The following is a 26,044-nucleotide window of genomic DNA, read 5'->3' as shown; positions in this document are numbered from 1 at the left end:
AGGGCTGCATGTAAACCTAGACAAGAGTGTCCTGTTGCCAGGGCTGCAGACTTTGTTACTAGGTATGGAGCTGAACTCGCAGGCAATGCAGGCATGCCTGTCTCCAGCTCGCATTCTGTCATTACGCCAGTGTCTAGCAATGTTCAAAGTGGGACGTGTTCTCCCCGCAAGAAAATTTCACAGGCTTTTGGGGCTCATGATCGTGGCATCCGCTGTCATTCCCCTGAGCATGTTGCATGTGAGACATTTTCAGTGATGGATGAACTCCACAAAGTGAATTCAACCACTGACGCATGCGTTTGTCCCTTCAGAGTGATGCGTGGGTGCTACTAAACTCTGTTGCCATGGAAATGGACCCACCTTCTGATGTCGGCATTCCGTTGGGACTGTCAAACTCGACTCCCATTATAAATTTCCTTACATAGTAATGTAGAAATAGGACCGTTTAATTTAATTTCTAACACACACATACTGTTTCTCTTACAAATAATGGTAATATATACAACACTTTAACCCGTGCAGTGTACATTTATCATACCAAATTTGCTACATATATTGATGTAAGAATCTGGGCACTTTAACTGATTTCTGTTTATTTTTAACACGCTGAAGTTCATATGCATCGATGAAACTGTTTTAATTTTTAACTGAATTAGTGTTGACCCATATCTCAAATTGCTGGTTTTGGTTACTATGGCAATGAAAGTTCATGGGAAGTCCTAAAGAGACTCTTCCGGGGCAACTAAACGCACATGCGCAACCTGCTGATGCCATATTGTCAACAAAGTACAACTAAGCTAATAGCATAACACTGCACCACTAAACTAACCAGTTAGCAAACTTTCATTGAAACCCCTAAATACTCTACATCACCAAGGAGGATATGTATGTTTAAGTGGCATAATTTTGCTTCTAGGTGTACAGCGTGAAGTGAAAATCCAGTTCACTGCCCTGTTGATACAGTTCTAGAATTTTTGGAGCTGCGTTTAGGGGCCGGGGTTGCCCCACCAAGTCTATGTTGCCGATATAGCGGCTGAACATGCGCTTATCAATGGAATCTCTTTTGATAGACTTTCTCTTGTCTCTCGCATTGTGCATGGGGTACGAAGGCTTAGACCTTTTCGTCCCATCCACATTCCTTTATGGGATTTATCTGTTGTTTTAGAGGCACTCTCGGGTGCTCCATTCAAGCCTTTAACAACAGTTACTGATACGTTTTTGACTCTCAAAATGGCACTGCAAGTGGCATTGGCATAATTTAAGAGAATCTGATTTGCATGCCATGTTGGTCAGTCCCTTTTGTATGGATGTTGTGCCTGGGTGTTTAAAGGTTGTGTTAAGACCTTTTTGGGCTATTTACCCAAGGTAATTTCTATGTACTTTCGCTTGCAGACACTTCTCTCCTCCCCCAGTTGGAGGAGCATGAAAGGTTACATATGCTTTGCCCAGTCCAGGTGCTGCAAGTTTATTTTGCTAGAGCAGTTGTTTGTGTGCTTTGGTGGCCGCAACAGAGGTGTTTTGTTGTCCAAGCAATAACCGCCTCATTGGCTTATTAATGCATTTTCGTGTACTTACGAAGTGTGCCTTTTCCTTCTGTATTCGAGCCCATTCTACAAAGAGCATGGCATCCTCATGGGCTTTGACTAGATGTGCCTTTCCCTATTCCCTTGCTTACTGCTTTTGCACCACTATATGCTTGACACACAGGCTTAAACAGTTGGAAGTTACTGTCCACTTGGCATGAATGTATAGTGATTCCTATAGTGATCATACGCAGCTCGCAGTTATATAGGCTCGTGACTTTTGCAGACTTGATGGCATGAAAGTGAGTGCCTTTATGGAGCATGTGATGTAGCTCCCTTAGGGGTGCCGCTTAAGCGCCATCAGCCAATAAATTGGTGTGATTTTATAAGGGCTTTAGACCATGTGACACTCGGATGGTGTCCCATAGTGATCCTACGCAGCATCTCGTTCCCCTCAGGGAAACAAGAATTACCTACGTAACCGAGACATTCTGTGGCACCAAAAACCAAATGATTTCAGCTATTTTTTTCCAAGAAATGAATTAAAGAATACAATGGCAAAGTATGCATGCATGCCAAGGACCGTTTAGGAATTAAATGTGCTGTTTTATGTTGTGTAATTTAACCAGAATAAATAGCTAGTTTCAGATGAATATCATCATTCGCAATGCCAAATTGCCGCTTAAAGGCAGAGTGCACAAACACTGTCTTCCAAGGATCTGGAGAGAGAGAGAAAATATCTAATTGATGTACAGTATGGAGATAAATGTGTATAAATGACATCTGTCTTCTCTGCTGTGTTTGCTAATTATGAATATTCATCTCTTTACACTGGTCCCAAACCACACCCAGACACATGCATTCACACCCACTGATTATGCATGTGATCAATATGTACATTTTTTTTAACTTTTTTTTTTTATGATGATGATGATAATGATGGATATCAGGTTCAGATACATTATCTTTCCTTGATTTTTTTTTTTCTGACCCTTTTAGTTTTCCATTTTTATTCAGCACGCTGTTTTGTGACACATGTACCTTTCAAGAATTGAGTAATTTATTATTTTAAAGGTCTTACATTTGTATGCCTTTTTACAAAAATAAAAAGAGGGACAGATAGCAGAGGTTATTTACTCTATATGGTCAAAGGGAGTGAGAACCTCTGCATTATATCTGTGTTATATATACACCATTCAACGTTCCTTCAGCATCTTTTTGATAATAGAGAAGAATATGTCCTGCACGTTATTATTTTGCCATGCAGGGTACTGTAAAGAATGCTCTTGAATAGTGAACCACCTTGTCACTTCACTTTTATATTGCATTTTAATTCTAAACATTCAAAAGTCTTGACTGATCAATGCACTTAGTTATTGAAGATTCATGCTATCTGTTATATCACAAACAAACTTAATAAAAAAAATAAAAAAAAAGTTAAACAACTTGCAGAAATGCACAACTGTTTACAACAGAGAATACAAGTATGTGAAAATACATTGCATTCATTCATGTCGTATACCTGGGGTCTCTGAGACCTACAAAATGTAAGTAGTGTAACATCTTTCATGGTGGATGTTTGATTTGTGTTATCAAGATAAAATTATTTTATAACAAGTTCCCTTCATCTAAAAGCCTAAGCCTTTGTCTCTCAGACCCCAAACAGAACCTGAGGGTTAAAATATTAAATGTCATGTTTTTGTTTTCTCCAGAAGATGTCATATTAATATTCATATTAATTAAGTATCTATTCATTTCAACCCAATATCTGTTTTTCCAGAAAGGCAATGTATTCTTGCCACTTCAATTCGAGAGAAAGCTTTAATTTCTTCTAAACTCAAAACAACACTTAATCATCAGTCCTTAGTTTTGATGAGAGGTAAACCTGTACCAATTAATATTCAAGAGCAGGTTGTTAATATTTGCCATATATCATTTCTCATTTAAATCATGTGGATGAGTGGAAGGAGATTCGTGAGGTGTAGGTGTCTGCCAGGCTTTATGAAAGTGATGATGTCCAAGTCATGAATTCTTGAAATGTAGGATTTTAATTTTTTTTAATAATTGAATGTGTCTGATTTTATCTAAGAATTTAAGATAAAAATTTGTGCCTTGTGGACACTTTTCACATTTTCTGGTTTGGTATGCTAGCAGGGTAAGCTTCTATAGTGGTGAATGGGAGACCACAAATATGTTTGTGTTCCCATTTACTTCAACACTAATAGAAAAGAAAAATATATTCAGATGGCTCAGAGATTGGTCACGACAGTCAGAAGAGAAAAAAAATACCAAATTTTCGGTTACTCCCTCAGCAGCTGAATTTGAAACCCCATTGCAGCTGAGTTACCTTTGTTAAAAATGTATTCATGGGTAATGTAACACAAATGATAATGTATTACATGTATAATCTAAATAAATAATTGGAAAACAGTTAAATAAGATGTTAAATTTGACCAAAACGTCATCACAGTCTTTGAAAAGGTCTATTGGGTTATTGAAACGTTTGGTCCACTAGTGACATTCACCACAGATTGAAAACCAAACCGGTGTACCAAAGAAACTCAGATTCCCTTTATTATATTATAAATATGTATTTATCACATCACTATTGCTGCTGAGATATACAAGCAATAAGCTATTCGATTCTTGTGCATTACAGTGATTTTGACAAGGGTGTTTTTGCTTTAATTGACAACAAAATCGTAAGAATTTGAACAGTTATTTTATTTAATTTTTTTAACAAGGATGGAAGGAAGGCAGGCAAAACGGGAGGGGGAAGAAAAAGCAGGTTGGGAATGCAGAAGGAAGGAAGGAAGGAAGGGTAGAAAGGAAGGAAGAGTAGAAGGGGATGGAAGAAAAGAAAAATAAACGTACTCCTTTCTTGCTTCCTTTCAGCTTTTTCCTTTGTTTTTTCTTTAAATTTATTTGGTGTGTGTTTCCATCTCATCTTCTGTGATCTTAAGTGGATCTATGAATAATCTCTGACCACCGCTGTGGAGTGTGATATGATCTAGAGAGGATTAATCAAATATGAGTATAAATTAAAACTTTATTAGCATTCTCTCCCTTTGGTCTCATCAGCATAATCAAAATTAGCCTTGCCTTATCCTCAAGCACGTATTTAATCCCTATCCATCATAATTAGTGCAGATTCAATTTTATTTTCCCGCTTAGTCCATTTCCTTTAACATTTCGTTTAATTTATGATTACATTTTTAAATAAATCCAAATTTTCATAATTTTAAGACAAAAGAAAAAGCATTGAAATAAGGAATAGCTCCTTTTATACTATTTAAAATCATCCTTCACCAAGGGCGAGTCTAGCCCCTTTTTAGGGGTGCTTCAGCACCCCTAAAAAGGAGCTCAGCACCCCTAAAACTTTGATTGAAAATGTTGTTATTCTAAAATTTTTGTTCGTCTTTGACAAGGTTAAATAATGTCCAAAACATATTCCGTAGTTTGTGGTTTAAAATGTATGTGTTAAGGACGAAAATGAAAACACCCCCGCTTAGCAAATGGTGTCATCCTCTTCTCTTCTTCTACTTCTCCTCTGTACCTGCACCGCTCAGAACGACCGTCATCCAGCGCGAAACACACGCACAGGGAGAACCCGTTATGTAGTGTTGTGAATCAACTAAGTTGCTCCAAAGCTGGTACCATGGTACACCTATAATAAGTGTTTATTTTCGGACTATTTTAGTCCAGCGGGTCGCGGCCGCTGTGGAGTAGCACAGGACCTGGGTGACTCGTCCATAGTCATAAACGGAGAGAAGTAGCGCCGGTTACAATGTTCTTCCGTAAGACGCATGCAGTTCTGTTTATTAACTGCTTGAGCGTGAAACAAAAACAGCAGCGCGACAAATAAACTGCGTACCTGTGTAGTGTGTACGTGTGTCTCTGTTGGTAAAGTTTATCGTTAATTTGATACTCATTTTAACAATCGGGAGTCATGTAAACATGACATCACTTGTGTCTTTTCTGGTCAGTCATCATGGAAACATGAAGCCCTGGAGTTTGGGCCAGAGTAAACCAAACATATCACTGTATGACACCAGTATGTGTGAAAACACTCACTGTGGCTTTTTAAATGAATTTATAATCATTCCTAGATTTATATCTGTTATTTTTCAGTTGTGGCTGACTATCAAACTAGACAATAAAAGAAAGTTTAATGTTTTTCTTTTGCTGTATTTATTCATTCCTCACACACAGAGGATTTAACCTGAACCAGGCTTAACTCCTGAACTCCTAACATTACTCTCTCTCTCTCTGTGCGTGTGTGTGTGTGTGTGTGTGTGTGGCCTGCCAGTGAGCAATGGACATATGACAGTTCTTTAAAAGAAAAAAGACAGATTCAGGTGAGAGACTAGGGACAGTCCATAATGACCTCTGTCTTGTTTTTTTTGTTCTTCTGAAAAGTGTTAAGCTAAAGTAACAGATAATGCAAACCAGCTATCTGTTGTTGTATCAAATTACTTATCTAGGCAATCCCCTACTTTTATTTATTTTATTTATTTCAAACCCACAATGGAGAATACAGCTTCTCTTGTGAAAGCAATTTGTGATTTAAAAAAGTTTCTAAGCCCAATAATAATAATAATAATAATAAAGACATTTAAAATGACACGCCTCTGTGTGCCTTTTGATCATATCCTTAGAATCTGTAAATGGTCTCCATAACATTTTTGTGACATGACAAACTGACCTCATCTCTCCTGCCTACAATATATTTGTGTATGATTGTCAGTGCCAAGTCAGGGAGATGGAGAAGGGAGATTGTCAGGGAGAAGGAGAAAGGGAAAGGGAGAGCATGCAGGAAGAACCAGGTGAGGAAACAACAGCAAGCAAAACAGTATCTACTCATACTCCTATACTAACTTATTGGCATTAAGTAGCCTATATTACATTTACTTTATGTAACATTATATTACACCACATTTTTTCATAATAAAGGAGGAGGAGGAAAACAACAGGGAGAGTCCATAAGGGATGAGGGGGAATTGACTAGTGAAAGAAATGAAGAGACAGAGGGAGTGCAACATAGAGACCACCAAGCCAAAGCAGCAGAGACAGAAGAGAGCTGTTCAGACTTAGGGGATAAGGACACTTGTCCTAAACAGTTAAAGCTGTCTCAATACCCTCATACTCAGTTTGGCACACAAAAAAAGAGCCTTTCAAGAACCATTTTTTGTAAATAATTTACAGAAGATGAATTACATTTTGTTGTCCAAGTACCTGTTACTTTGTTCAATGACAATAAAGTTGAATCTAATCTAACCAATCTGATGACTGTTGATACAAAAGGAGGCACATGGAGTTAACGGTCAGGAAAACCAGCTGAGTGAAGAAGTTTGATACAGGGGGCTGTCTGTGTGAACTCTCACAATTAAGCTGGTGCTCTGAAAGGTCTAAAAAAAAAAAAAGGATTTTGGAGTTAGCTGAACCAATGTTAAAATGATAAAGTTATTTTTCAATAGACATATTTGTAGTTTTTGTGTGAAAAGAGGGTGGGTGGTGGCAGTGGGGATCATTGGGTGCTCAGCACCCCTAAAGCTCTGACCCTAGAATCGCCCCTGTCCTTCACTAAATTTTACAAACTAAATTTGTTAACTTTTAGATCTTAAGACATTGGTTTCTTCAGGTCTGTGAAAAAGATATTTAAGCTGAAACCTGCAGCAGCCCAGCAGGAAACATGACTTCCTGCTTGTTAACAGAACTCATTTCTGCAAACCTGGGGATCACTTTCTTTCAAAACCCAAACATTTATATCATTAAAACTGCAAAAAAAAAAAAAACTGGTGTTGCATCAGTGTGAAGAAACAACCTGAAATCACATCTTAACAAGAAGGATCAAAAGTGACTAGTTTTGTTGGAGGCGTGTCACATTGTACATGTGCTTGCAACATGAAGAAGCCATGGGTTACTTTGAAACTGTAGCTTCCCATCCTACAAGCTACTCATTACTTAAAGTAGTTAAACTACAGTCAAAAAATGAATGAATGAATTACAAGCTACTAACAAGTAGTAGCTACATTGAAGCTATTGCTACGATTTCTGTATGATTTATGATTTATGTGAACTAGTTTTTAGATGAAATGTCTAAACTAACCTACTCACTAAAATGAATTGGAGTTCTCAATGGTAAAAAGTACATTGTTTATTTTGACTGTTCATTTAATGTTAGAACAGGTTCATTTTAATCATTTGGGTTTAACAGCACTACATATGATAGTGGGTTTGATTCATTAGGCGCCAGATGCTTTCGACATTGTACAAATAGCTGAGCTACTGTCACACTAAAACATTTTTAAGTTAGTTGCTACATTTAGTTATTTACTCCCCAAAGCAGGTTTGAACCTGGACTGTGTCATCGTCTAATGTACTTTCCAATAAAGGCTTGCAATTCCATAAATATACAAAACAATAATAATAATAATAATAATAATAATAATAATAATAATAATAAAAACAACATAGAATAATTAAAACAACAATGTTGGAATATTGGCTCAAATATTTAGCAAAATGTGGACTACATTCATGTGCTACTATCTTTTCCATAGGGGGCAATAAAGAGGTTTAGAAAGACAAGAGAGTGAGCTTAAGGATAAAAGTGTTGTTTATCCCGGACACACGCACACACTGCCTGCAAACAAACAAAGTTTGCGTTCCAAGGTCACATAAGTTGTGGAAGATATGATATCTGTGATGAATAATATAGTCAGTGAAGCTATTGTCTTTTTGTGTGTGTGTGTGTGTGTGTGTGTGGTTTACCAGGACATTGTTTTTTTAGGTTACAAACTGGTAAATACAAGGGTATGACATTTCTAGTGTCCCCATAATTCAAATAGCTTAAAAAACACACTAAACAATGTTTTTTTGAAAATGTAAAAATGCAGAATTTTTTTTGTGAAGGTTAGGGTTAGGTTTATGGGACATAATCTATAGTTCATACAGTATAAAAATCATTATGTCTATGAAGAGTCCTTATAAGGGTAGGCGCACCAAGTGTGTGTGTGTGTGTGTGTGTGTGTGAGCGTGTATTTATCACTTTGTGGGGACCAAATGTCCCCATAAGGATAGTAAAACCTGAAATTTTTGACCTTGTGGGGACATTTTGTCGGTCCCCATGAGGAAAACAGCTTATAAATCATACTAAATTATGTTTTTTGAAAAGGTAAAAATGCAGAAAGTTTTCTGTGAGGGTTAGGTTTAGGGGTAGGGTTAGGTTTAGGGGCTAGAATATAAAGTTTGTACAGTATAAAAACCATTATGTCTATGGAAAGTCCCCATAAAACATGGAAACACAACATGAGTGTGTGTGTGTGTGTGTGTGTGTGTGTGTGTGTGTGTGTGTGTGTGTGTGTGTGTGTGTGTGTGTGTGTGTGTGTGTGAGAGAGCTTTGTTTGGGGCCATGGATCAAATGTAACCGAGATTTCAGTGGCAGTGCATATTGTTTTGGGGCAGTGTTGTTCTTGGTGGTAAAACCCAAGATATGTTTCCATCTCATCTTCTGCATAAGCTCTCTGTATGCGATAAACAAATGAATTATTTTGCTGCTGCATAATGATGTTTAAGTGTCCATTTAGGTCTATTGTTTTTTTTTTTTTACATAAATATTTATGTTAATATTATTTGGATTGGACTTGGAAAAACTAGTTAAAATAGAGGTACGTACAAACAAACTAACTTTTCATCTACAGCATTACAGAAGGAGCAAAGTGGATCTATTTCAGGGAGCATGTTTCTTAAATAAAGATTGACTGGGTAAAAACGATGGAACAGTTTAAAGGACACCTCCTTAACCTCGTTGGTAATTAAATATGTATGAGGTAAAGACCAAACGACCTGCGTCAGACATGCTTGTGTAGCGTCTCGGGTGTGTTGCGTCATAAAAATAAAATGTTTAGGTCACTGTGTCGAGTTAAATATAGTTTAATACTCAATCTTTAAACACATCTTAAGATCCCTTAAAGATCACATTTGCGCTCCGTCAAGTGTTTTGAACGCAATAAATTGTTTTCTTCACTGTATAAACTGTGTGTTGCTCACACAGCTGAAATTTCAATTACTGCCCTCTGGAGTAAACAGGTGGTACTACAAGCTTGAATTTCTCAGTTAAGCATTGCGATTAAAGTGCGTTAATTTTTTTAACGCGTTAATTTTTGTCAAATGAATCGCACGTTATTAACGCGACAGCCCTAATATGTATATGTGTGTGTGTGTGTGTGTGTGTGTGTGTGTGTACTGTAGTATATGCACTGTCACATTCCTTTATTTATTTTATTTTTTTTTTTTGCAGTGAAAGATCTATTTAAATGAGGTCTTCTCACAAACAATTTAAGTCTTACTGTACCATCAACTTTTCTTCACTTGAATGTTTTTGCATAGTAGGTGGTTGATTGTGTATTTTTTGGATGGTTTTGTGCTGTTTTTCAAGACTGTCCTGAATTTGAAACCCTTTCAAATGTCCTAACTTAACTGAAATTTGTTTCTCGTATTTCAGAAGAGATTATGTCACATAATTTTGAGACATGTGAAAGTTCTCAAATTATATTTTTTGTTCCCTCTCAGTTCTTTTCAAAATAAACAAACAATTAATGTATACACAATCAAAATAATTTGTTTTCATGACTTCATCACTTTTAAAGGCAATATTTCAACAAAAGGCAACAATTCCAGATGTTCCCTGATCGGATAGAATGATTGGTACCATTATACCTGTGTTAACATTTTGTTGTTAATTGACCATGTGGATCAAAGTATGTGTTTCAAAGTATGTGACACATTCTTTAACACGCTTTATCAGCCTGGACGCTTAAATAATCTTGTGTTTTCATGCCTTATTTATTCTTTCTCTCTTTCTGTAGGTGCAGAGATGGTAGAGGCCAAGTGTCAGCAGTTTGAGGTGAGGAGTAGTGATGGAGAGAGAGTTCTCTTCTCTGCTGATGAGGAGGAGATCAGTATTGGCACAGATAAACTGAGAATCACAGGTAACACTGGAGCACATGCATTCTTTCAACATTTACATACATGTGCATGAGTCATTTACATGTATACATGGGTCATAAACAGTCATATACAGGGCTCTAAAAAATTATGCAGACCCTTAAAGGAATAGTCTTATGCAAAACAATGGCAGTGGATAGTGCCTTACTTTAAAGTTTATAAAGGACCCAAAAGTACTGTATTATAAAAGAAGTACAAGCAATGTGTGTTATATTCCATATTACAAGTCTTCTGAATATTTACAATTGGTCTTGTTGAGAAACAACACAAAATGTAAGTCATTTTTCAGTTAAAATATTTTGACGTTCTTTGCATGTTCATGAAAGCTACCAGAGAAGCTTGTTTACAGTGGCTTAAGTGTTTAATAAAACATGAAGCATATTTAACATTTTTTTAGAACATATTAATAACGATAAAGCAGAGGTGTTCAGGTGTGTGTGTGTGTGTGTGTGTGTGTGTGTGTGTGTGTGTGTGTGTGTGTGTGTGTGTGTGTGTGTGTGTGTGTGCGCGTGTTTTTGTGATTTACGAGGACAATTTTGTAAGTTACAAACTGGTAATTACAAGGTTATTATGCTATAAATGTGATTTATGAGGACATTTGTAGTGTCCCCATAATTCAAATCGCTTAAAAATCATACTAAACAATGTTTTATTGAAAATGTAAAAATGCAGAAGGTTTTCTGTGAGGGTTAGGTTTAGGGGTTGTGTTAGGTTTAGGGGATAGAATCTATAGTTTATACAGTATAAAAGTCATTATGTCTATGGAAAGTCCTCATAATGATAGGTAGACCAACATGTGTGTGTGTGTGTGTGTGTGTGTGTGTGTGTGCGTGTGTGCGTGTGTGTGTGTGTGTGTGTGTGTGTGTGTGTGTGTGTGTGTGTGTGTGTGTGTGAGAGAGAGCTTTGTTTGGGGCCATGGATCAAATGTAACCGAGATTTCAGTGGCAGTGCATATTGTTTTGGGGCAGTGTTGTTCTTGGTGGTAAAACCCAAGATATGTTTCCATCTCATCTTCTGCATAAGCTCTCTGTATGCGATAAACAAATTAATTATTTTGTTGCTGCATAATGAATTTAAGGGTCCATTAGGTCTATTGTTTTTTTTTTACATAAATATTTATGTTAATATTATTTGGATTGGACTTGGAAAAACTAGTTAAAATAGAGGTACGTACAAACAAACTAACTTTTCATCTACAGCATTACAGAAGGAGCAAAGTGGATCTATTTCAGGGAGCATGTTTCTTAAATAAAGATTGTGTAATGATGTGGAAATAAGGGAAAGGCAGAATATTTTGACGTTCTTTGCATGTTCATGAAAGCTACGAGAGAAGCTTGTTTACAGTGGCTTAAGTGTTTAATAAAACATGAAGCTTTTTTAACATTTTATATTAGAACATATTAATAACGATAAAGCAGAGGTGTTCAGGTTTATGCCTTTTTACAACCTTAACTTTTAAGGTTCTAAATATGTTTGCAAGACACGTAATGTACGTGATGAACATGTCCATACATTGAAATGCATATAGATGATTTTAAATAGATTTTACATTTTCTCTTTCTGTATAAAACAGAGCATGCTGGGAGGTCAAGTGGAATAGCTAGAGGTCAGGGACAGAGATGTTCAGTAATTGTGCAGATCTGTCCATTACCATTTTTCACAAAAAGACATTGGTACAGGCAGAGAGAGAGAGAGATGGGAGGGGAGGGGAGGGGGGGGGGGGGGTCAAGAGAAAGAAAGGATGAGAGAGAGATATAGAGCATGCATAAATGAAATACAGTGGTTTTGCAGAGGTGAGACTAAAAAGCTAAGAATGTGTCAGAATGAAGAACAGCCCTGGGGAGACAAAGACAATCTGTAGAGAGAGAGAGAGAGAGAGAGAGAGAGAGAGAGAGAGAGAGAGAGAGAGAGAGAGAGAGAGAGAGAGAGAGAGAGAGAGAGACCATTTGGAGGGCATGTCCAAGTTTAGAGAGCATAAAGTGTTAACCCTTGTATTCTGTTCATTAAGGGTTTACATGTGCTGTGTTAGGGGACAATATTGACCCCCACACACTAAGAGTGTAATTTGTACCAAAATCATGATTTTGTTTTAAACAAATGTTATATCACTAACTTCAATGATTTAAAAATGTAAACGTTTTTTGGGGGGTTTGCTTTTCTTTTTTTTTTTTACCTAGACATGAAATTACAACATATAACCAGTAGATGGCTGCAGAGGTCAGCTCATTTGTCTATAGCAAATTGTAGCAAACTGAGTTTTGTTTTCAGATCTTATGACTAGCATATAGATATATTTTTAGACAGAGTTGTTTTTTTTAGGTTCCGCACTAAAACTTACGAGGGTATTATGCTATAAATGTGGTTTATGAGGACATCCCTATTGTCCCTGTAATTTAATTCCTTGTAACTTAAAATCCAAAAGGTTTCTGTGAGGGTTAGGTTCAGGGTTAGGGGATAGAATATATCGTTTTTACAGTATAAAAATCATTATGTCTATGGAGAGTCCTCGTAATGATAGGAGTACCAATGTGTGTGTGTGTGTGTGTGTGTGTGTGTGTGTGTGTGTGTTTGTGTGTGTGTGTGTGTGTGTGTGTGTTCTTTATTGTGGATATGTTATGGTCCCAACCCTTCATTTCTGTGTGTGTTTTGCATTTGTGCATTTTATTTGACATATTCTAAAGTCTCACCTTTTCATTCCTTTGTGTGTGTCTGTAGGTGTGTGTGTGTGTGTGGGGGGGGTTGTTTTTGTGGTTTACAAGGAATTGTTTTAGGTTACAAACAAGTAATTACAAGGGTATTATACTATAAATGTGGTTTATGAGGACATCACTACTCTCCTAATAATTCAAAATGCTTAAAAAAAAAAAAAACAATTGTAAAATTTGTGTAAAATTTTATGTAAAAATGCCAAAAGTTTTCTGTGAGGGTAAGGTTTATGGGTAGGGTTAGGGGATAGAATATATAGTTTGTATAGTATAAACATGTATGTCTATGGAGAGTCCTCGTAATGATTGGAGTACCAATGTGTGTGTGTGTATGCGCGTATGCATGTGAGTTCCACATTGTGGATGTGTTATAGTATCACTCCATTTCTGTGTGTGTTCTGCATTGTGGTTGATAAAAAGAAAATGCACGGTTTTATCCCTTAATCCATTAATTTTCAATAGGGGGTCAAATTTGACCCCGAACACCGTTAGTGTTACTTTTGTTTCACACCACTACACCAACAGAATCCAGCTCAGTTTGTGTGTGTGTGTGTGTGTGTGTGTGTGTGTGTGTGTGTGTGTAGATAGTACATTTATGAAAAGTCACCAAATCTCATCCCAATGAGATGAAGGGAACCATGTTATTTAAAGAAGCACATTTCAAAAGGAATCAAGAAAGATCCCAACAGAAAATTAGAGTGAAATGTAGAGCAATTACATGTGATGACCCTAATCATCAGCTTGAATCTTTTCCAAACACGATTTTGGGTAAAACTTGTGGTATTAAAGAAAAAGGGACAGACATAACGAATACAAAAAGGAAGTAAGGAAGAAAGCATTACATTAAGACTTATGAGAATCCACCTAACAAGCACATCTTGTGGAAAAAAATATATATTCTGCGAAATGGGGAACATTATAAAAGTCTGCAGTTCCACGGTGCTTGTAATTTATCATTTTATGCCTTATCCCACTTAGTGTGAGGTGCAGTTGCTAGTTTGAGTTACCTTATTAGTATAGAAGCTATAACAGACCACCAACTTTTACACATGTTTCAGTTAGATGGTTGTTTCCTTACCATACCTAGATTGCAGAGTTTCAAATCCCTGTTTTGGCGCAATGATTAAGTAAATAGATGGATGTATTAAAGCTAGTTAACACTGCCCCAACAAACTCCAAGGGTGTGGGTTTTGTTGAATCAGTGTGCTAACCAAAAACAGTTGGAATTATAATTATGTTTTTCACCATGTCTCCAACAGCATATATTCTGAATAATAATAAACGTTATTCCTCATTAAACCTGATCTGGTGTATCATATAGGTTTAAATACAAGTTTAACTTTGTTAATTAACCTTTCCCAAGTTCTACTAGGGTGAAGCACCTGGGTCAGGTAATGTATCTCCCAACTAAAAATATGAATACCCTTCTCTGATACCACTACTGAAATATTTACTTATGAAAACATAATAAGAGACAGCTTTAACAAACAGTAATCCAATTTATTTATTTAGAATAAAATTATTGGGAATATATTAAATAATAATGCAAAATAATATTCAATGTATAAACAATAAGGCTATGTTTACTCTGATACTGAGTGATGTTACTTTGTAAATTAATTCCAATATGCTTCAACACATACACCTTCACAGAATTCTTAAATGCAAAATGCACTGAATCAACTCAGATGTGTATCAAGGTATACATTTACACTGGATACTCAGTATCAAATACTCCCTTTAGCTTTTAGACTTTCACAGTAAGTACAAACTGTGTTTTACAGTATAAACTCTTCTTACTTGTACACATATTGAGTTTTCACTGTATAAACTTAACACGGATAGTGCAATTGTAGTGCAATTAACACTGAATTAAAAGTATATTACTACCTATTAAGTATATTAAATAATATAAGGCAACACTTTTTCAAAACTGCAAGTATGAATGAACATACAGATGCAGGCCTGTGTCATTGTTCGTGTGCGTTGTGGCCTTAGAAACAGAAAACTGGCCTATATACTCGAAAAAGCAGTGCAATACTAAACACTGTTTTGCACATGAATCTGTTCACACAGCTAACAAATTGTCCACTGATGAGCAGCGAATGTTTGTAATTAAGCTTTAAAGCCGCGATGTCACTCTGACACCAGAAAGAGAAATAAACTCAGACAAATAATAATGTCTGACAAATACAAACGTTCACTCTAGCGCATAAACAAATATACATTTTTCTATAGCAAAATGAAATTATGTAACTTGATGTAATTCACCCATTTTTCATAACGAAGCATTCAGCATCTCTTTCCGATCTGCCACTCTCAATGCTCTCGATGGACTGATTTTCTAAATTCCAATAACAATCCACATACTAGTGTGAGTGCATGTCTTAAACAATTAACATCCAATAAAATAAAGGGAAACAAACTGAAATTAAACCAAACTTTAGTGTGTGTATGGGGTTTCATAAGGAAAGGGGGGAGGGGGGGCGTTATTGTCTAAAGGTTCCACATTACTGTAGCTTGTCATGACACAGACCTGGCTTAGCTGAACTGTCTGAATTACATATCAGACAGATGAAGATAGTTTCACTTTTCTTAATTTTTGTTTTCTACAGGGTGTTTAAGCGAAAGATGCCAGTATCTGTAGCGTTGTCTCTGATAATGTTGTTAAAATAACTGTGCCTTCAACTATGTACAGTAAATTCTTTATGCTGTGCCTCTTTAGTGGGGAGAGAGGAAAAGCATGGAGAGCAGGAATAAAAGCTCATTCAGCTCTAGGGAATACTCGCTTGGCACTGACCGTGCTTTGTTCCCGCTTCGTGTGCATATACACGTATGCTTATACAATCACTTGGCCAGATGTCAGCTAACTAGCACAAAGATTTAGATCTCAGTCCGGATTGAGTTGTCCTTGAGTCTGCCTATTGAGTACCCCTGCCATTGAATTTATAGACATTTTATAAACCATACACAGTAACTCTACATATAGAATCATATAAGGTAAACAAACTACATAAACCCCTTTATTTAGTCTCTATAGTCTATAGAAATTGTAAATGTGAAAAATTAGAGTTATTCTCTTTTAATGTTATACAGTGTTGGATAAGTTACTCTAAAAACATGTTTATTAATAATGGTAAATGGTCTGCACTTATATAGCGCCTTTTTAACCTTAGCGGTATTCAAAGCGATTTACATTGTGTCTCATTCACACATTCACACACCAGTGATGGTAGAGATGCCATGCAAGGCGCTAGCCTACCATTGCGAGCATCTTGGGGTTCAGTGTCTTGCCCAAGGACACTTCGGCATGTGGAGTCGTGTGGGCTGGGAATCGAACCCCCAACTCTGCAATTAGTGGACAACCCGCTCTACCACCTGAGCCACAGCCGCCCCAATAACTACTAAATACATCTTCTACAATATAATAAGATTACTGTACTAGTTGCATTACTTATTACTAATTACTTTCTAAAACACTTATAAACCTCAACCAGATGGAAAATACAAGGAGAGACATGAAACTGTTCTTTTAATTCTTTTAAATATATCATATAAAATCAAATACATTATTCATGAACTGGACAAAGAATTTAAGGGTACAGCGTTAAATTAGAAAACCTATATTTTAACATTAGATGTTCAGTTTCGATTTTAAATTCACTATAGTTTTATATAGAATGTATCTATGTTTATACAGTATTTAAGGCAATTACATCAGAAATAACTGTAATTAAATAACTGAAAAATTAAGAGTAAGCCTATACTTAACTTTTTTCAATTAAAAAGTAATTACAGTAATTCATTACTTAGTAATGCATTACACCCAACACTGGTGTTCTACCTCACTTATTAGCCCAAATTTACCCTTTGGTTACAATAGAGACAGAGCCAAGTCTCCATCATTTCAAAATAAGAGTCCCTTGCGTATTTTGGGCTTGTTAATTATTAAAAGTCCCTCATTAAGCACCAAATCTTTATTTATTTATTATTTTGGTTGCACAATAAACTGTATCTTGGATTTTATTCATTTGCGACTCTACGTACTCTGTGTACGTGCCTGTCATTATAAGTAAAGACTAAGATATTCTTTTGTTTACATTCAATAAATCGATTTTTAAAACTATTGGGCAATTAATCAGTTATCAGCCTTTTCCACCACCTTAGTTATCGGTATTGGCAAAATCTACCTTTGGTTGACCTCTAGTCTATAGCAGCTCCTCAGCTCCTTATCTATTTATTTATTTATAAATTTAATTTATAATATTTATTTATAAAAAAAAATCAGAAAAGACATGGACTGTTAATAGCTACAATATCTTGGTCTCTTTCATCATGTGGTCTGCTGGCTTCATACAGCATTCATCCTGCTGCAAACATAAATTCCCATGCATGTCTAGGCTTGTTTATACTGGTTTGGTGCAGGTCTAGTTTACCCTGCAAATTAATGAATGTTCCTGTTAAAAAATAGGATTCCTAATTTGTTTTACATTTGCCTTTTTAACTCTATGGTCGCACGTGCTATTTTCCACAATTATGTTTGTTGACACTGTGTTCTAATTTAGTCATACCACTCATCACTCTCTCTTTTTTGTCTCTTTATCTCTCTAGGCAATGAAGGAGTTGTGTTTAGTCATTCAGTGGAGACGCCACATGTTCGAGCTGAACCATTCCAAGACCTGAAGTAAGACATTGCTTTCTTAGTGTATCGCATTAGCATGCATGATTCACACAGATAACCGAGAGAGAGAGAATAGATGAATGAAAGACAGAAAAAAGAAAAGAGAGGGATAGAGAAAGTACTGCATGAAGTCATTAAACATGAACCTTACTGAATGTCCACTTCCTAATTGTCCATAGAAGCTTTATATCCTCAATATGCAATGACAAACTGTCCCATTCACACTTGGTAATAAGAAAGCGTACAAGACCTCTCTGACACGCCCAATCCATCACCGGTGGATCGGCCAATCGGATTTATCTAATCTCTTCTGTCTTCACTAGTTGATATCTGATTGGATGTCCAATAGGTCACTAATGCATCTCAAAGCTTTTCACTCTCCCATACTCTTAAGATCTATTTACTACAACTACAGGAAATTATGTAGTGGCATGATGGAGGAAGTCACTTTCAGTGTACAAGTAGGTAGGTTACTGAGGGGTTTAATAGAGCACTGCTGAGTGATGTCTAATCTCTTATGAGCTCACTTAATGTAAATGCACCAGGATAATATCTACTTTCGATGGAGGAAAAATCTGAGAACTGCTGGTTAATGGAGGGAGAGTGACATTACCTATGAGACTTTAAGCTTTCAACAGGAGTGTTTTAGTCTAATTTCTTATCTTGTTGGCTAGCACGATCAGAGTTTGAACTTGTGAATCCAAGGTTGCCAGATCTTACTCCTTTTTTAATGTGTGCACAGTTGCAGTGGACCCAAGAAGTATTTGGACTCTTAAGCCACATTTTAAAGCTTATAAATGTCAGTGCATCAGGTAACAAATGATCAAACCCATTGGAAATCATTTAAAGAGAGAAAGTACTCCCATACTTTTCAATCCAAACAATTTACAGAACAAATGTAGTTTTTACATTATAAAACAATACAGGTGTAACCCGGACACACACACACAAGATGAGACAGTCACAATGTTGGATGAAACTGCTTTTAATGTTATTAAAAACAGTGCAGGCAAAAGTACAAAACAGGGTAAATCCAGAGTAGAATAGTCGGGGTAGCGTAGGGTCAAAAGCCGGGGAATCAAAGATATAAAGGGGGCAAATCCGGGAGAGTAGTCGAGGGGAGCGAGGGTCAAAGTGGGGTTAAACAGGATGTATAACTAGGGCGAAGAACAAGACGAGACTAGCGGGAACAAAGACAGGGGAACGAGAGGAATGGGGAGCTGGCAAGCTAAGAGGTAACGAATCACAGGGGGGTCAAAACTAGACGAGACTAGCGGGGGTCAAAACACGGGAATCTAAATACAATAACCAACCCCAAACAAACGAAAGGATAGTGAGTTAAATAGGGGAACTAACGAGCGGTGCGGGTGTAACGAATATCAGTGATGAGACGAGTGCAGGTGTCACTAATGTGTGGGGATTGGAAGCGCGTGAGTGCAGGTGGTCATAATGTTCTGGCTGAAGCGGGCATGTGAGTCAGAGGGGGGAGATAGTTTACGAGCGAGCGCTCGTAATAGCAAAACCGGGCGTGGAAGCCCGAGGGAGGAAAAAGAGCGTACGAGCTCAAGGGGGCGGAGCGAGGGAGCAGGAAGCGAGCACGCTCGCGGAGTGCATGTATGCGTGCTCGAGGAAGCGGAGATGGGGCAGAGGAGCGGGGTTCGTGACAACAGGGGAGACTGGGGCTAGTTGTCACATGGGGAAGGTGTCATAAGAGCTATGTTTCATTAACGATAAGATTTGCAGTAAAAAGTCCAATTGCACAAATGTGTGTTTTCTCTAGGAGTATATTTTAGGAGTTAGTTTCAAACTCCTAGTTCAAAACCCTCTTTAATTAGAATACCATTTCGTGCCTTATAATTGTTTTACTTTTTAAATTCTGTTGAAATGTCCATAATAGGCTGTTTAATGCAGGCATATATTTAAAGAGAGGCATGGATTTTGTTTTGGTGGTTTTCCCCCATCATCCCCTATTGTTCCAAACCTATGCTTCTGGTTTAGTGGCAGGGTTCATTGTGACAATTCACCCCATATAGTGTGTAAGAGTATCTGCTATTGGTGATCGATGTCACAAAAGGTCAATGTGTGTTCAATGAACATTTTTTTTTCCAGGGCATGAATGAAAATTAAAATGTTCTAGTCTTTTTTGTAGCCAAGACTTTAAGGTATAATGCTATGCATAATTTTACTTTCAATTGACTGTCAAATGAACTTTAGAAAGCATTCCATGTAGTATATTCCATGTAGTCCCTCAATTAAAAATATTTTCATATGGAATATGGAATGTCACAATGCAGGACATGTAAACTTCCCAAAAGTATTTCTAGTCAACTACCCAATTTTCGAAATGACTAAGAAAAGTTAAGTTCATTTTGAGAAGAAGGTCTAGCATCATTTGTTTGCAGATGATACTCGGCTTGATATTTTGTAATCTAATGCAAATTCATTCTTACTTCATTCTCATATTCATTGAAGTGTGGCTTAAGTAACCAAAATACTTTTTGGCAACACTGTATTGACACTTTTCACACCTGGTTCGTTTGGAGAATTCATTTCGGAACCTGGTGCTTTTTCTCCCTTAGTGCTGTTCGTTTAGGCATGACTGTTTATGAACATGGCAATCGGTCTGCATTAAACGTCGAAGACCCCCCGGTCAAAGAAGTCTCGGTCTGATTTTTTTTAAACAAACTCTGGAACGGTTCACATGTAGTGAGAATGCAATCTGACCCAACAAACAAACTACTAACCCTATAGACCTTATTCACAGTAGTGCCATTTTCGATATTTAAAGGGAATGAAAACTGGGCTGTGAGTGCTAGACTTACAATCTTTTCAATGGAACACACTATATAAAGCTGAATAAAGCTCCTAGATCCCATTTGATTTTCCACAACTCATGTTGTCTGGAGTTTTTTTGTCTCGTGAATGTTCTTGGAAAGGTTTTTCAAATGTTTTGACAGCGGAAAGATCCAAAAACTGCAGTACAGCCATTGAAGGGACTGTATGTCTATCACTCACAGCCTCGTTGCCATTCCCATCAAAAATCAAAGATGGCCCTGCTGTGAAAAAGGCCTATTATAACCATGAGCATACCTGATGGATCTTTGGAGAAGAAATCAATAAGTCAGCATGTCACTGTAATTCATTAAAATGTGAATATAGGCTTTTTGGTGACTATATTAGATACAAATAATAATAAAAAAAAGATTCTGAGCTATTTATAATTTTAGCCCAGTCTGCCATCTGTTTCAACAGAGAAGAGAAGCCACAGAATGTGGGTACCCTCATCATGACGCTCTCATCCTCCTGTATCACAATGAACATGAGTGTCAGATGGTTGTCCTCAGATAGAAGCCTGCATCCTTGGCTGACCTATGTATTAACGTTCCCTCACCACTTTGCGGGGATTAATACCTTATTACACGCTTTGTGTGTTTCACTACACTCTCGCCCTCATTAAGTTTTTTAAATCGAAAGTAGGAAACATATAAGCCCAATTCACTTTCTCCTAATTATTGTTTTATTGAAGTGTGCTTATTATCGCCATGCTTAGCAGCTAATTGAAACGAGCTGACTTAATGAGTTATGAGCTAGCTCTGTGTCGTCCTTGGTGTGTGAAACATTTGTAAACAAATGTTTGTCCTGTTTTCCCAGTCTCACATATCCAACACTCTCTCCTTCTGTCTCAGTGTCTCTGACCCTCTGAGAGTTCAGAATTACACAGTTAAAGTAAATGAAACATGTAATGACTGAATAGAGTCTATAAAAGAGTATTGTCTTATGATGTGGTCTCACAGACCAGTTTTATTGCATCCTGTTGAAATACTTCAAATAAATACACAGGTTCCTTAGCATGAGTTGTTTAGACTATCTTAAAGTAAGACATACTTGTGACGAGCCATATTTCTAAGTGCACATTTGTTATATTTTAAATAATATTTTTTCAAGATTCTCTTACAAGGCTTTGATCAATGTAGTAGTTCACCCAAAAATAGAGAAAGGCACTGAACTTAATTAAGTGGCTTTGAATAAAAGTAACATCTAAATGACAAAGTAGTGAATGTTAGTATGTGTGTTGAAGCAAAAAGTCCCATTCAATTATTGAGTTAAACTCTGATCTAATTTTCTGTTTAAAAATGATACTATATCTACACTGTTTTAAATGCATCAAATAATGAAATCAATAGAGATGCCTGGTTAGGTAGTATCCTTATCTTCAGGACAAAACTGTACCCGTGCTTAATCATAATGTAATGGTACTTATCATTACCTTCTTATTGACTTTAGAGAATTTGCTTTGCATGCATGCTTTCATAAGCTTATGAAACTTATGGAGGAGTTTGGTGCCGATTAATTATGATAGGATGCTCAATAAATATTTAGCTATTTATTTATTTTTATTTGTTTTTAATTTAAGGACCTTTAATGGTCAGTCCAGAATTGTTTGTAGAAATATCAACTGATTTCATAATCTTCTTTACCATTACAGTTTATTGTTCGCTTACATTTAAAAAGTGTTAAATGCCTATTTTATTATGTTATTAAAGATTTTCTTTTCTTTTACACATTAATTTCTAACTAGCTGCATAAAACAGAAGTGTTGAAGAACGTCTAAGCTTTCTTTATGAATTAGGTGCACAAGCTACATTTTATCTCTGTCACAGTTTGTCTCCACAATGTTCAAGGACTCTTATTTTGAAGTTTTCTCCTGCACTACGTTTCCCAGAATCCACTGCCCTGATCACTTCCTTGTTATCCCCACCTGTATGCCATTCCCTCATTAAGTTCCCCGTGTATATATACCTTCTAGATTTGATCATTGGTTGTCAGTCCTTGAACAGTAATGTTTGAATTGTCATGTTTGGAGTGTTAGGTTGGCATGTTGATTAGTTTATTTTTAGTTTCTAATCTAGTGTTTGTTCTACTCCAGTGTGTATAATTAAATGATTCAAAGACCCTACTCCTGCATCTCCTGTCTTCCTCTTCCACTCCTTGGACACCAAAAGTTACAATCGCACCTTATTGATAGTCAACTTTTTATTCATTGCTACAGTATAGTTCATCAACATATTTTTGTTTTTATTTCTGTATGCAAACAATGTCATATCAAACCTATCCCATGCATAATAATAAATCAATGCTTTTATTAAGATCAAAGTCAAACATAAGTTAACTTCAGTGTTGCATTGCTAATGACACAATCAGTGCACAGTTAGCACCGAGCCCAATGCAAAAAAACCTATGCTGGTAAACAATTGATTAATACAATTAGCTCAACTATCCAAATCACAGTTGTCTTTTGGCACTGCAAGCTATATCTTTAATTTAAAACACGTGGATGATTGTCCAGAGTTCTGATTAAAGTTCCACAAATGACATTAAAATATATAAATGACAGAGTATTTTTCTTTTTTGTTCATCCTTATAGATCATTTGAATAGTTATTAATCATTTTATTAACCATGTGTGCCTGATTGTTTGCTCTGTGCGCTGTTATGATCATTGTAATTGGTTGAATAATGGGATCTTATGCGATTTGTGACAGTTCATCACTAAATTGTAAATCATAATTAGTGTTGGCCAATTTCATATTGATACATATTTTTATGAATTACAGCATCCACATCAGCAAGAAAGACAACTGCAGTGAGTAAACAAATGTTTTGATTGCCGGGGATTAAAACCTGGCTCTACATTCCTGCAACACTAACCACAATTCCAATCAACGTCTATAGGCATTCCATCTTTTATGCTTCTTGGCATGCTTCTGGTCATTTGCTTTCATTTGTTTAGTTCAGTGCTGAGGTTTGAACTTGCCTAAGGCTCTCATTAATTAAACAGCAAATCTCTGACATAGAAACATTACCACAATTTGAGACAACTTGGATTGCTTCCATTTTCCTACATGTTTTACTCTCCTCCGACTCATATTCCTTTCTTTTTTAGGCTACTGTCATCTCAGTTGGTGTTGGACCTAAGATCGTGTTTAAAGTAAAAGTTTACCCAAAAATGAATATTTTGTCATCATTCACTCACCGTAATGTAATTCCAACCCATATGACTTTCTTTCTTCTATGGAACACGAAAAGGAGATGTTAGGCAGAACATTAGCCTCAGTCACCAATGATTGAATCTCACAAAACCGGTCAAGAAAATGACCTGGTCTTATTTTACTCCAAAATCAAAAGAAACAAACCATTTATTTACTTATTTATTACATATAGAAAATTAAGCCTATTTCTATGACCATTTTTGCATAGATTTTTTCATGCACATGAAATTCTCATTGGCGCAATGCAAAAATAAATAAATACATTTTGATATGATATTCTCATTACTGCAATGTAAAAGGAAAAAGCTAAATTATTTAAACTGTGAAGTATTTATACATCATAGTAGTACTCCCTTGGTACTGCCTTTCATTTAATTTCATTTTAAAGAAAACGTCATTGTACAACACAGTCTTTTATTAACTGTAATACAGTGAAATTGAAAACAATGGGACAAGTAAAACATCCGGAAGCATTACGAAAATGGGAATTGGGGGGGTAAAATATTCTTAAGTGTCCTGAATAGAGTTGGGGTACTCCAGTTTGGACTCCGACTCAAGTCCACTGTTAATGGACTTGGATTTGTCATGGACTCGAGACTTTGGGACTTGGGATTTTTTCATAGTCCAGCCTAGTCCATTGCATTAGTGATGCAATAAAAAAAAAAAATAACAAAACAGAAATTAATTAACACATCTCGGTCCGCATGCAACTGTATTAGCCCCTGAAGTCATAGACGTAGCCAGAGTTGTTACTCTGTGTTTAAGCAAACACACGCACACACACATATGCACTCCCCCAGTCACACTCATCAGTCAAACCATACGCTTGAATATAATTACAGAGACTACTGTATCACACTGACTACCGAGGTGACTGGCACGACAAAAAACATAAAGACGGGTATGTATCCAATATAATAGAAACTAAACAAAGCAGTTTCACATGTCACAGAACCTGACAGGTAAAATTGCATGTGGCGTTTGTGCAGCCAAGATGGTGCTCGCATTGCAGTTTCATTGTGATTAAAAACCAACTTAAAACCAAGAACTTCATTACGTCAAGTCACCCACATCATGTATCTCACAGTTTACTAAAAACAGCATATCGAAAATAGAAATACATTAAAATAGTATTAATATTGGATAATAAGTCTTTTTAGGTGTAATGTATCTACCCATGTAGGCTTCTGTAGTCTCTTGTGGTTCACACAGTGATTTGACATTGAACTGGACCATAATAGCTTGATTAATTAATTGTTTAGCTTTTTAAATATTTGGTTGACTATTTTCTTCACTATTTTCAAAGCATTGACGAATTGCACAAAAAGCATTCTTTTACAGCATTTGTCCACCATTCACAACCATGCACAATAAAATATTAGGATATTTTGGGAAGTGACATTTTTTGTTTATAATTTAATTATAGACTATAACATAAATGTATTATTCTATGACAGAGTCCGAAGCTAAACTTCATGTTAGGAAATGAATTTAGTTAGCTATGAAATTTTTAGTATAAATATTTATTTTATTTTTATTTTAAACCACCGGATAACTTATGCATGTCTATTTTAGCCTGCATGTCTTTTTTAGCCTACATATCTGACACATTTGGAGGACAAATATGTTAAAATTATGACATGTTTTTGCAATGAAATTGTATTTGGTTGGTATTTAAAGACTTCAGAATGATTGCAGACCAACGTGGCTGCCTCTCAAGCAAATATCAATTATTGTTTATTTTTTTATCTTCTGCGGCAGCTGCTGCGAGACGCACACGGACGCATCAGGGATTTAGGTACACGAGCAGCACGCAGAACTGCCCCGCATTGTGTGGTTTCTCACAAATTAACTAAAAAAACATCATGTCTGTGATGACATGATCCTAATATTATCAGTGGGCTTTTCCACTGTTTTTGGATGTAGCATTCACAGTCTAATTGTGACGCATAACTCCACGAGTGCTAATTACTACTGTGTTGACTGATTTGTATGTACTGTATTTTCCCAAATCAGTCGGCAGATAGAGAAAAAAGATTCAGAAAGAAATCTCAGTATAGACTTTTATTTATTTAGA

General features: G+C 36.4%; 1 protein-coding gene across 1 annotated transcript in view; it reads left to right on the top strand.

Moving 5' to 3' along the window:
* LOC127651774 (zeta-sarcoglycan-like) overlaps window positions 1-26,044 on the top strand; it is a 337,374-nt gene that overhangs the window by 273,958 nt on the left and 37,372 nt on the right. The window contains exons 5-6 of the mRNA XM_052137782.1: window positions 10,394-10,516; window positions 17,849-17,921. Coding sequence (XP_051993742.1) covers window positions 10,394-10,516; window positions 17,849-17,921 — 196 coding nt within the window. The remainder of the gene's footprint in view (window positions 1-10,393; window positions 10,517-17,848; window positions 17,922-26,044) is intronic.

Source organism: Xyrauchen texanus, chromosome 11 (assembly GCF_025860055.1).
Source record: "Xyrauchen texanus isolate HMW12.3.18 chromosome 11, RBS_HiC_50CHRs, whole genome shotgun sequence".
NCBI lineage: Eukaryota > Metazoa > Chordata > Actinopteri > Cypriniformes > Catostomidae > Xyrauchen > Xyrauchen texanus.
The sequence above is the reverse complement of the archived record's forward strand: the minus strand, read 5'-3'. Positions and strand labels throughout refer to the sequence as shown.